The 12,634-nt window shown below is 45.4% G+C and overlaps 1 protein-coding gene and 1 long non-coding RNA gene across 6 annotated transcripts in view; one reads left to right on the top strand and one right to left on the bottom strand.

The window, feature by feature from the left end:
• The window catches only part of ASXL1 (ASXL transcriptional regulator 1), a 78,906-nt gene extending 77,128 nt beyond the window's left edge, over positions 1–1,778 (bottom strand). For 3 of the 5 annotated variants that reach the window (XM_072800523.1, XM_072800526.1, XM_072800527.1), the window contains exon 1: positions 396–749. In XM_072800523.1, the coding sequence (XP_072656624.1) occupies positions 396–554 (159 nt within the window). In that variant the 5' untranslated portion in view covers positions 555–749. Of the gene's footprint in view, positions 1–395; positions 750–913; positions 1,065–1,647 lie in introns of those variants that run through there. The other 2 variants (XM_072800524.1, XM_072800525.1) reach the window with 2 other exon arrangements.
• LOC140618307 (uncharacterized) lies at positions 1,231–2,227 on the top strand. Its single transcript, XR_012018488.1, has 2 exons — positions 1,231–1,672; positions 2,119–2,227. It is a non-coding gene; the product is annotated as an uncharacterized lncRNA (long non-coding RNA).
• The last annotated feature ends 10,407 nt before the right edge of the window (positions 2,228–12,634 follow it).

The following is a 12,634-nucleotide window of genomic DNA, read 5'->3' as shown; positions in this document are numbered from 1 at the left end:
TCTTCAAACAGAGATACTTGGTCTTTGTCCAGCACTTCATGTCTACATGCACCAGGACACCAGGGAAAGGGAGGACGCACACGTACATTCTTTGCAGAGCAGAGTCAGTTCTCTGCAGAGTGCCTATCTCCACTCTGGCCTGTGAAGTAAAACACTCTAGTCAGCGTTTCTCAAAGTGTGGTCCCGGGCCACCTGCATTCCAGGCGGCATGGGAAGCTGGTTAAAACGGAGACACTCAGGCTCTACTCTAGGAATTCAGACTCAGAAGGTCTTAGGTAGGGCCCTAAGACGAGCATGCCTAGGAACCTCCCAGGTGTCCCCCACAAGACACTAAAGTTTAAGAACCACAGCGCAGGGTTGCACCTGGGAGTAAGCACTTGCTTCCCTCCACACACCTGGTTTAGATCGGGAAGGCTCAAAATGCCACTGGCGTCCTTAAAAATTGGAGGGGGTGTTCTCCGACCCTCGGAGCCAAACGCACCACCCCACTGCCCACCAGGAAGCGAGGGAGGAGCTTCCGACCCTTCCCGGAAACCTAACTCCCCCGAGTGCATAAACGAAGCTTCCCCAGACCCCCAGACGCTGCCAAATAGTGGGGGAGGGGAGGCTGGGGCCCCGCCGCCCAGAGGGGGAGGAGCCGGCCTGCCAGCTCGCCCCTCCGCAGGAATTTAGGGGGTGGGGGGAGCTGCAGAAAAAGGCGCCACAAGCGACCGGCGGGGGACCTCTTCCCCACCCAACGGCCGGGAGGGGGCAGACGGGGAGGGGGGAGGGAGGAGGGGGAGGGGGAGGGTGGCCCCGCCCCCTCCTGCAGTGGGCAGGGCTTCGCCTCTCCCCCTCCCCCTCCCCGCGGAGGGGGCTCGGCTCGCCCACCCCCCACGTCCCCCCACGGCGCCCCCGCGGCGGCCCGCCTCACCAGGCGCGCGGCCTCGGCCCACGTGCGCTCCTTCTTCCTCTTCTGTTTGTCCTTCATCCTCCTCCTCCCCGGCGGCGGCAGCGGCGGCTCCACGCGGGACCTCCGGGCGGGGCGGGCGGCGGCGGCGTGGGGCTGGGGCAGCGGCGGCGGCGGGGGGCGCGTGGCGGCGGCAGCGGCGGCGCACGAGGGCTCGGGTGCGGCCGGGGAGAGGGGGCGGGCTCGCGGGGACCGGCTGGCGCGAGACCCGGCGCGAGGGCGGCGGTGGGGGAGGGGTGGCGGCGGCTCCACGCGCCCGCGCTGCGTCAGTCGCCCACGGCGGCAGCGGCGGCGGCGGCGGCGGCGGCAGCGGCGGCAGCCCCGCGATCGCTAAGGAATGCGGCGGCTCCGCATAACCACGGGGTCAGAGGTCACGGCTCCAGCCTCCGCTTTCCCGCTCTGCTGAGGGGCCGAGACAGGACTGGCGGTGGGGCAGGAAGGCGAGACGCGGCTTTCCCTTCGGCGCCCGGGTGTGTGCGTGTCTGCCGTGGGTGTGTGTGTGTGAGTGTGTGTGAAGAGTGAGGAGGGGGAGTGTGGGTTTTTTTTTTTTTTTGAACAAAAACAAACCGAAAGGGCAACTGGGAATCGTAGTCCCGGCTGCCTCTCTGGCCTCCCCCGCTCCGGAAGAATATGGCTGCATGAAACGGTTGGACCACACTTCCCGGCGTGCCTCGCGGCTCTTTTCCGCCCTCCCCTACCTTCCTCCGCCTCGCGCAGAGCTCGGTAAAGAAGGGGGACGGGCGGTCGTTCGGGGAAGAGACTGGGCGGAGTCTCGCGAGGTGCGGGAACTGGCTGCGAGCCCGAGGCATTCTGGGAGGCGATGCTGGGAAGGGGCGGTGGCTGGACTCCCCAGCCACACTTAACTCTTTCGGCGCTTCTCGCCTCCCTGCAGCTGGGCGGTTAAGGGTGGAGATGGGGTACTGCTAGCTCGACTCCCAGTGCCCGCTTTATGCCCCTCCCTGCCCAAACGGTTCTCACCAGCACTTCACAAAGATGACAAGAGACAGGACTTTCCCTTTTGGTCCTCCCCTGAATGACTCACTGCTGCATAATAATGAGACAATGAGACACTCATACCAGTAAAACGGTTATTCCACGTTTGAGGGACCTAAACAGTTCCCCATTTCCTCCTGTGCTTTCACGCTGCTGATGCCGCTCTATGTTTGCAGAAGCTGCACCGCAGCTTAGGGTGTTCTGACCATTTGGCGAACTTCGTGATAATGAGGGGTGAAGAACTTGGACTTTGGGGCCATACTGACCAGAATGCACTTGAGGCCTTTTTGGAGACAGTGCCCTGAAGAGAACACAGGCCCAGGAGTCATGTGGACCGACCCTATGCTGGAATCCTGGCTAAGTCACCCCGCAGAATCGACCTAAAAGTAGGGGCTCGACTTCTCTGAGCCTCAATTTTTAAATCCACTTTAGTCTGATGCCTCACAGCACGAGTGGGAATAAAATTAACATAAAGCACTTGGCAGATTTGGAAGAGGGTGTGAAAGGGGACCTTGACATTAGGTCCATGTAATTTGGCTCCTGGCATAGAGCGAGTGTTTAATAGTTATAAGCGGAGAGACCACTGACAAGGCACTTAGCCTCTCTGAGCCGTGGTTGCAGAGTATGGAATGAAATGAGATTCAGAGTACCCAACACGTAAATTTTCTGTACTTAGTTGTCCAGAAACATTCCTAAAATCAATCTTAAACTGGATTAATGAGCAGCTCTTAAAAATTAGGGAGGCAGGGTCAGTGGCCGCATTTGAAAGGTTTCCCTGGGTCAGGAAAGAACCTTCCCCCTGATGTTAGCACATGGAAGAGCCATACGGTGCTGCCTAATCCTAACACCACGGAATCCAGGGCTGCTACTTTCCTGCTCGTCACGCAGATGTTCTTGCCCAGTAAACACAATGCTGCAAAGTCAATAGGCTGTAGGTTAAGCAAAAATAAAATCTTTCTCCCCTTCTTACTTTGCCCCAAGAAGGAAAGGAAGAACAACCCCCTACCAACCACCACAAAATTGTTTGGCCTGATTTTTTACAGAAGTTTTCTTCCTACAGCTGACCAGTAACCTTTGACAAGTCATTTGACTTGTTTCAAATGTATTCTCCTTGAGTAGTTTCACCCTCCTCTGACCTCCAAGGGTAACTAGAAAAAGATTCACTGTAAAATTTACATGTTTAGTACAGGCCCTGAGGGCAGAATAACATCCTCTCCAACACTCACTCCCAAATCTATGCCCTAGTCCCTGGAATCTGAATATGTTCCATCCTATTGCAAAATTGACTTTGAAGATAGAATTAAGGACTGTAAAACACCAAGATAATCCTGGATTCTTTATTTGGGTAAACCCAGGATAATCACATGGACCCTTAAAAGCAGAGGAAGAGCACAGAAGAGATGCTTTGGAGAGATGCAGGAAAAGAATCCGATTTGAAGCTTCGGAGGAACTCAACCCAGTGTTGCTGGCTTTGAAGGGGGCCTGGAGCCCGGGAATGTAGGCAGCCTCTAGAAGCTGAGAACAAGCTCTGCCAGCGAGTAACACGACCTCAGGCCTAGAACTTCCATAGAACAGAATTCTCACAACCCGAAAGAGCTTGCAGGCAGGGCATTCTCCCTCCCATCAAGTCTGCAGAAAGGTAGGCAACCCTGCCAACACCTTGATTTTAGCCTTATCAGAGAATGAACTGAACCATACTCTGTAAGGACTTCTGGCCCACAGAAAGTGTGAGATATAAATGGACGTTGGTTGGGGTTTTTTTTGTTGTTGTTTTTGGATGTTGTTTTAAGGCACTAAGTCTGTGGTAACTTCTTACAGTGGCCAAAAAAAAAGGCTAATACCCTGGGAAGACCTTCAGTTCTTTCAGCCAATAGTGACTGGCTCTCTCACAGTTGAGTCCAACCATGGGGGGATTCCAGATGTGACTATTTCAAGGTCTCTGCCCTTACAGAATCAAACAGAAACTAGTGACATCATAGTTAAGCGTGAAAAAAGTATGTTCAGAGGACTATACAAAATAATATGTTGAAAAATTGATTTTAGTCATTAAACATTAAGTAGCTGTGATTTTAAGTAAATAAGACTCAAGTTTATTCTGTTGACAGAAACACCAAAAAAACAAACCCATACATTTTTTTTGGCATGTGTTTTTGTTTTTATCACAGTGCTTTTATTACAAGTGATCTTTGAAGTCAACACAGGTGCCACAGGGCAGTATAAGATAAACAGGACTGTATTCAACCCTGCTCTGTTTGGGGATGAGTCACTGTTTTCAAACTGCACAGTTATGAGCAAAGCACACATTCAGGAATTTGAGTAACACACCACTAGTAGGCCCAGGAATTCCCAAAAGGACACATACACCTCCTGAACCTTACTGTGAGCTAACGGATTGCCAGGGGCTTTTGACTTCATCAGTCCTCGGTTTCAATCTTCTTGCCGTCACTCTTGAGCTGACTGGCCTTGGTCAAGTTCTGAAACCTCTCTTTGACTCAGTGCCATCATTTGGACCACAGGATATATAAACTCAAAGTGTGGAGTTGGGATTAAGGAGGATCTTTATAAAGTGCCTACACACAGCAGACTCACTAAATGCTGGCTCTCTTTGCCTCAGAGGAGGTTTAGTCTGAAGTATAAAAAATGCCTCATTTTTATACTTCAGCAAACTAAGCTCTGGAATAGAGTTTGCCACGCCAACAGATGTGCTCTCCCAATAATTCTATCCTCATTGTCAAATGAAGTTGAGATTCAACTTCCCTCTCCCAGTTTCCAGATGATTAAATGAGATCACATTTACTAAATTCCAAAACTGGCAGATGATCAATAAATGCCTATCTCTCTTGTCCCTACCACATTTCATTTCTTTGTATGATTTTTGGTTTAGTGTCTGTGCTCTTGTTAGCATCTTGGGTTCATCATCACACACACCCCCAACGTCTGGCACAGTCTTGGCACATGGCAGGCACTCAATCTGTTGAATGAACAACCTTACTCAATAATTACTTTATTGGACAAAATGCCTGAGGACTAATTTCCCATTGACGGGCCCTGAACAGTTTTTTGGAACGTGCCTGAGCAGAATTGAGAAAGAATGAGGCAAGATTTCACCCAAACACATCTAAGCAAATTGTAAAGATGCTCAGGAATAGAGACTTCATGACCTTCGTATTGTCTTTGGGCACAGAATTGGCCCACATGATGGGCGGCTCTAACTCAGCTTACCTGCCATTCACCATCATTTAAGTCCACTCTTGTTTTTTAGTCTCCCATGAGACTAAAAAGGGTATTCAAATTTCATTTTGCCCTACCAAAATGTTAATAATGGTTACTTCTGTGTTGTAAGAGTGAGGTCAGTTTTTTGTTTTTTTGTTTTTTTTTTTTCCTACAAAGTATTACTTTTTTTTTTTTAATTGAAAAACAAATCTTTTTTTCATTTAACCACAAAACAGAGCGTTTAGATTATGGTGGCAGATGTTATGTTTTTCACTTCTTTATACTTGTCTGTATTTTCCAAATCTAGAATGAGTATGTGCTACTCATATGAGTGTGTTGAAAAAATAAAAAGTTTGATGTTCAACAGTGTAAGACATCTTTTAATAATAATTCTTCCATTTCATTTAAGAAGATTTGTGGGACCCCCTATAAAATGGTCTCAAAGGATGACCTGACCTAGTTTTTACCAAAATCGTGGAAAATATCAGCCCCCTGCCAGATTCTTTAAGATTTTCAGATGGAGATTTTAAGACCTCGCTAAGAAGCCCATCCCAATTTTTAATCTCTCTTAATGCCAGAGAGATGTACTCCTTCCTACTATAAATCTTTCTGGTCTCAATTTAATCCATTTCATCTTTCTCTGCAAAGAAGGAAAAGAAAAAAAATTTTTTTTGAAAAGAAACTTTAAAATGCATTTTAACACCAAAATTCTAAGAGTGGTGGTGCTAATGTGATGATGTTATTTCTTCCTTTTCAATGTTTTATAATGAAAACAGTTTATACCCTGGCCCAAATGGCTTTTCTTCCTCCCCTTCTTTAAGGATTGCTAATATCTGTGTGTGAAGTTAAAAGGCTTAGATAAATGGCTTTCACTAAAGGCTTAGCTATACCACAACTGCCATGCAAGGTGAGTAAGTAAAATGGCAGGGCCAGGAGAGTAAAGGAACTTTCCCAAGATCCCACAATTAGTTGCACTGCAGTCAAGACTTAAACCCAAACTCCGAAGGCACTGGTAGACAGCCTCCAAAATGGCCCCCAGTGATTCCCATTCCTGATTATTCACATCCTTTTTAGTTCCCATTTGGAAGAGGGCTGAACTGTGGACCCAAAAGGATATTTTAGAAATAACTGTGTGGGGCTTCTGGGGCTAGGTCCTAAAAGACATTGCAGCTTCCACCTTGTTCTCTTAGATCACACTCCAGGGAAGCCAGTCACCATGTCATGAGGACACTCAAGCAGCCCAATGGAGAGGTCCACATGGCAATAGCACCAGACAAGCTTTCAAATGACTTCAGCCCTAGCCAACATCTTGACTGCAACCTCATTAAAGATCTAGAGCCAGAAACACCCAAATACAGTACATCTGGATTCCTGGCTCACAGAAACTGTATGAGATAATATTTACTGTTTCAACGCACTAAATTTTGAGGTAATTTGTTACACAGTAGTAGATAACTAACACAGACATAGTACCTCCCTACTGAGTGGTTCTTACAGTTTGTGAAGTCTACTAAAAAGCATAAAGCTGGATTAATTTTATCCAGACCCAACAGCATAGGGCCTGACACAGAGTGGGGCCTCTTAGGTTGCTGAATGGATTCATTCAAGCAGGATTGGGTGCTAACGCTGGTCTGCGGTGGAGGAGGAACAAGAGAGGGATGCATAGTCATCCTAGATGCCTCCTTAACTATTTCTTCAGCGAGACTTTTCCTGCTGCCCTATACTCATTGAGTCTTTTACACTCCCATAGCACCCAATGCTTCTTTCAAACTCTAATGAGGAAAAATATAATCCACTCTCGACATTGATGATGACTTCTTCAATGTCTGCTTCTGAATTAGACTGTCAGCCAGATGAGGTCAGGGACTGTAGGCCAATATACTGCCCCTCCCTCTGTCCCAGAAGAGAGACTAGAGGAGCAAGAAAACAGTAGTACTGGGGATCCCTGGGTGGCACAGCAGTTTAGCGCCTGCCGTTGGCCCAGGGCGCGATCCTGGAGACCCGGGATCGAATCCCATGTCGGGCTCCCGGTGCATGGAGCCTGCTTCTCCCTCTGCCTGTGTCTCTGCCTCTCTCTCTCTCTCTCTCTGTGTGACTATCATAAAAAAAAAAGAGAAAGAAAGAAAGAAAGAAAGAAAGAAAGAAAGAAAGAAAGAAAGAAAGAAAGAAGGAAGGAAGGAAGGAAGGAAAAAAAGAAAGAAAGAAAGAAAGAAAGAAAGAAAGAAAGAAAGAAAGAAAGAAAGAAAGAAAGAAAGGAAACAGTAGTACAGCATCGAACACCTTTCATTATCATTGATAAGCTCCTATAGGGAGGTAAGCTCTGTGGTGAGCCCTGAAGACTAATGGCCCAATTAGACACAGTTCTGCTATTATATAGACTGGATTGCAAGTGATAGCAAACCAATGTGGTAGGTGCAAGAGCTGAAGCAAGAGAATGTCCTAAAGCTGACACGAAGGAGGGAAGAAATTATTTCCTAACTCCACACTTATAGCTACTTTGGGTGCAAAATAAGCATTTAGAAATGAACAACTAGATACAGAACAAAAGGCTGTGGTTGCCAGAGGTGGGGATTGAGAGGTTGGCAAAATGGGTAAAGATGATAAACAATAAAACAAGTCCTGGGATGCAATGTACAGCATGGTGACTACAGTTAACAATACTGCACTGTATACATGAAAGTTGCTAAGAAAGTAGATCATAAAAGTTCTCATCACAAGAAAAAAATGTGTAACTGTGGTGTCAGATATTAAATAGATATTGCGGTGATTGTTTCTCATTATCAAATACCAAATACTCTCAATATCAAATGCCAAAACATTATGTGGTACACTCAAAACTAATATAATGTTATATGTAAATTATATTTCAATTTTGAAAAATGAATAATTTTCTTATGTACTATTAATAATCCCATTTGAAAATAATGGTGGATAAAAGGTCCCATTCACAAGAACGTAACAGTGACCAAAAACTTCCACCATTTGGAAATAAAGCTAACATAAAATGTGTACATCTTATACAGAGAAAACCATTAACTCTACAAAGGAGTATAATCTGAACCAATAAAGATCACAGACACCTTGCCTTAGACTGGAAGGCCCTATAACCTGGTTATTAATTATCCCCAAATTAGCCTATCAAGTAAATATCCCTGTCAAGAACCCAGTGATCCAAGGGGCTCCTGGGTGGCTCAGCAGTTGACCATCTGCCTTCAGCTCAGGGTGTGATCCTGCGGTCCCAGATCGAGTCCCACATAGGGCTCCCTGCGTGGAGCCTACTTCTCCCTCTACCTGTGTCTCTGCCTCTCTCCATGTGTCTCTCATGAATAAATAAATAAAATCTTAAAAAAAAAAAAACCTCAGTGATCCTAAAATTCAACTGGAAAAACAGATGCATCTTTTTCATAGCAAAATAAACTAACATTTACTGATCATTTTCCATGTGCCAGACCCCATTCCATGGACTTGCCATGCATCATTTTAGCTCGCCTTCACAAAAATACCATAAGGCATCAACACTATCAACACTACACAGATAAGGAAGCAGAGGTTGAGAGGGAAAAAATTAACTTGCCCAAGATCACACAGCTAGTGAGTGGCTGACCTGGCATTAAAGCTCAGACTGGCTGAATGAACCCAAACTCTATGAATTTAACCATTCTGCCTTACTGCCAAGAAAAGTTTGAAGAAGATTAATGAGTTGGGACTTGTTCTACCAGGTATTAAAATGCATTAGGTGGCTATGCCAACTAAAACAGTCCAATTTTGACAAAAGAAGAAACAGACCAATTAAACTGAATGGAGTACAGAAATAGAACCAAGTGTATAAGGAACTGTAGTGTATGATAAAGGTAACATTTCAAACTGGTGGAGAAAAGATGGAAGTCAATGAAGGGCACAGGATCACTGAGTAGTCATTTGGAGAAAATTTTCACCTTGATCAAAGATTTATATATCATGAAAGAAACAATGAAAGTATTGGAAGAAAAAAAACAAGTGAATATTTTTATATTCCTGGAACTGGAAGTATTTCTAACCATGCTATTAAAGTTAAAAAAAAAAAAAAAGATCCATCAAGTGAAATTGATAGATTTTGACTACATACAATTAAAAGTGTGTAGGTATGGGGTATCTGCCTTCCTCCTAGGGCATGATCCTGAAGTCCTGGGATCGAATTCCACATCAGGCTCCTGCACGGAGCCTGCTTCTCCCTCTGCCTGTGTCTCTGTCTCTCTCTCTCTCTCTCTCATGAATAAATAAATAAATAAAATATTTTAAAAAAACAAGTGTGTATGTAGCAACAAAATACCATACACAAGTTAAAGCAAACAATGAAGTGGGGGAAATATTTGTCACATATACAACAAAGAGTTAAGATTCCTAAAAAACAAAATTCTTAAAAGTCAATAGAAAACACCACAATAGTAAAATGGTCAAATAACAATGGCGTAAGCAGGCAATCAAAAGAAGGAAGACAAATGGAAATAAATACTTGAAAAGATTGTCAATCTCATCAGTAATCCTGGAACTACAGGACTGAGTGAGATACCATTTTTCTTTCTTTTTTTAAAGATTTATTTATCTGGGATTCCTGGGTGGCTCAGCGGTTTGGTACCTGCCTTCAACCCAGAGTGTGATCCTGGAGACCCGAGATCAAGTCCCACATCGGGCTCCCTGCATGGAGCCTGCTTTCTCCCTCTGCCTGTGCCTCTGCCTCTCTATCATGAATAAATAAATAAATCTTTTAAAAAAATATAAGATTTATTTATCTTAGAAAGTGAGAGAGCAAGGGGACGGGCAATCTCAAGCAGACTCCTCGCTGAGCGCAGAGCCCGACACAGGGCTCAATCCCATAACCACAAGATCATGACCCAAGCTGAAACCAAGAGTCGGATGCTTAACCGACTCAGCCACCCAGGCGCCCCTAGATGCCATTTTTAAATAGACCAAACTGGCAAAAAATTAAAAAGACTAGCGGAATCCAGGGTTAGAAAGGAAGGATGCGGGAAGGCAAGCACAATTTCTGCATTGTTGATGGGAGTGCAAATTCACATAGTCATTTTGGGAGACAGTTTAGCAGTTTGTAACCAGATTACAATGAGAAAAGCCTCTGATCTAGTAATTCATGTACAGAGATTTATCCCAGAGAGGAATTTTCCCTTAAAGATTTTATTTATTCATGAGACACAGAGAGGCAGAGACATGAGCAGAGGGAGAAGCAGACTCCTTGTGGGAAGCCTGATGCTAGATTCAATCCCAGGACCCCGGGATCATGACCTGAGCCAAAGGCAGACCCTCAACCACTGAGCCACCCAGGTGTCCCCCCAAGAGAGGAAATTAAACAAGTGAATCTATACACAAGTACAATGATCTATGTACAAGTTTGCTTAATACAGCATTGTATTAAATAATAAAAATCTGGAAATGACTTCAGTAACTACCAATAGTGTTAAATAAATTCTAATATTCCATAAAGTAAGTTGCCAGGCAGCCATTAAAAATGATTATATAGGGGCAGCCCGGGTGGCTCAGCAGTTTAGCGCCGCCTTTGGCCCAGGGCCTGATCCTGGAGATCCGGGATCGAGTCCCATGTCAGGCTCCCTGCATGGAGCCTGCTTCTCCCTCTGCCTGTGTCTCTGCCTCTCTCTCTCATAACTAAATAAATAAAATATTTTTTAAAAAGATCATATAACTCTATATTTTTAACTGGACATTTGTCCAGAACATGTTATTGAGTAAAAACTGGACATGTGTGTATTATGAACCCATGTATATTATGAAGATCAAACTAAAAGTTTGTATGAGGAGTTACCTAAAAGATTGGCCATCAGCTATCTATGGTAATAAAATCTTTAAAAAAAATGGAATTTCTAGTGATTTGTCATTACTTCTTTAAATGTTTCTCTCTTGTTTGAATTTTCTGTCATCAGAACATATCATTCTTATAATCAGACTATTCTTTTTTTTAAAAGATTTATTTTTATTTATTTATGAGAGAGAGAGAGAGGCAGAGACACAGGCAGAGGGAGAAGCAGGCTCCATGCCGGGAGCCAGACACGGGACTCGATCCCGGGACTCCAGGATCCGCCCTGGGCCAAAGGCAGGCGCGAAACCGCTGATCCAGCCAGGGATCCCCCATAATCAGACTATTCAATAAAGCTCACTGCATTGTGTGTGTGTGTGTGTTTTTTAAGATTTTATTTATTTTTTCATGAGAGACACACAGAGAGGCAGAGACACAGGCAGAGGGAAAAGCAGGCTCCATGCAGGGAGCCCAATGTGGGACTTGATCTCAGGTCTCCAGGATCACGCCCTGGGCCGAAGGCAGATGCCCAACCGCTGGAGCCACCCAGGCTGCCCGCTCACTGCATTTTGATAAAAGAAAAAATAGCACTTAACTGAACATCTATTATACAGCCTAGAAACTTTTCATTATCATATTTATTCCTTACCCCAACCCAGCAAGGAAGGCATTACTCAATCATTTTACAGGAAGTCAGACAACTCGAGGCTTAGAAAGGTTAAGCAACTTGTGCTGGACATATCAGGATGTGAACACAGTTCTGGCTGACACACAGAGCTCTCTTGATAATGCTGCCCCGTTACTGATAACTAAGATTCCGCTGATATTTAATAATATATGCCTCTTATTATGTGCCTAGTAAGTGCGGGCATTTGATGGACTCCAAAAACAGCACAGGGTTTTGCTATTAACCCTCTCACTGAGGTGCAAGAGCTTGCTGAGGTTACTAAGTGCTAACCCAGGTTTATCCAGCTCCAAAACCTCCCTGCTCCATTTCACCACATTTCTTGCTGGTCTGGTAGCATATGGTCTTCACCTTGAGGCACTATCTGCCCTGGGGTCTTTGCTCCTACCTGGGTCCTGACTTCTATCTCCATCTTGTTGCTCTCTGGTTTGATTGTGCTTACATACAGATTACTCATTTCACCAAGATGCAAATGTTTACTTTCACGGTGGAGTAATGAAGCAAGAATGCTTTGAAATCTCAGTTGATCTGCTTAACTTTATCATCCAGCTCAGAAGCCTTCAGGGTCTCTCCTGGCAGAGTACAACCACGGCTGCAGTGCTCCTTCAGTCTGGCTCTCCTCTGCCGGGCCTCTGGGCTCCCTCCATCCGCCCTCCTCACCACACCCCTACTGCCTGTGAGCCCAATGTCCACCAAAAGTGGAAGTCACTAAATGCTGGCTGAAAAGCAGAAAGCTCTACAGTGTAAGAGATGGATTTCGGGGCACTGGGATGGCTCAGATGGTTAAGCGTCTGCCTTAAGCTCACGATCTAAGGTCCTAGGATGGAACCGCGCGTTGGGCTCCCTGCTCAGCAGGGAGTCAGTTTTTCCTTCTCCCTCTGCTGCTCTCCCTACTCATGTTCTCTCAGTATCTCTGTCTCAAATGGATAATCTTAAAAAAAAAAAAAAAAGACACTGATTTCAAGCTGGTGATTCAAGAGGGGTCTTGGAG

This window comes from Canis lupus, chromosome 26, assembly GCF_048164855.1.
Source record: "Canis lupus baileyi chromosome 26, mCanLup2.hap1, whole genome shotgun sequence".
Classification (NCBI taxonomy): domain Eukaryota; kingdom Metazoa; phylum Chordata; class Mammalia; order Carnivora; family Canidae; genus Canis; species Canis lupus.
This window is presented reverse-complemented; position numbering and strand designations above follow the sequence as displayed.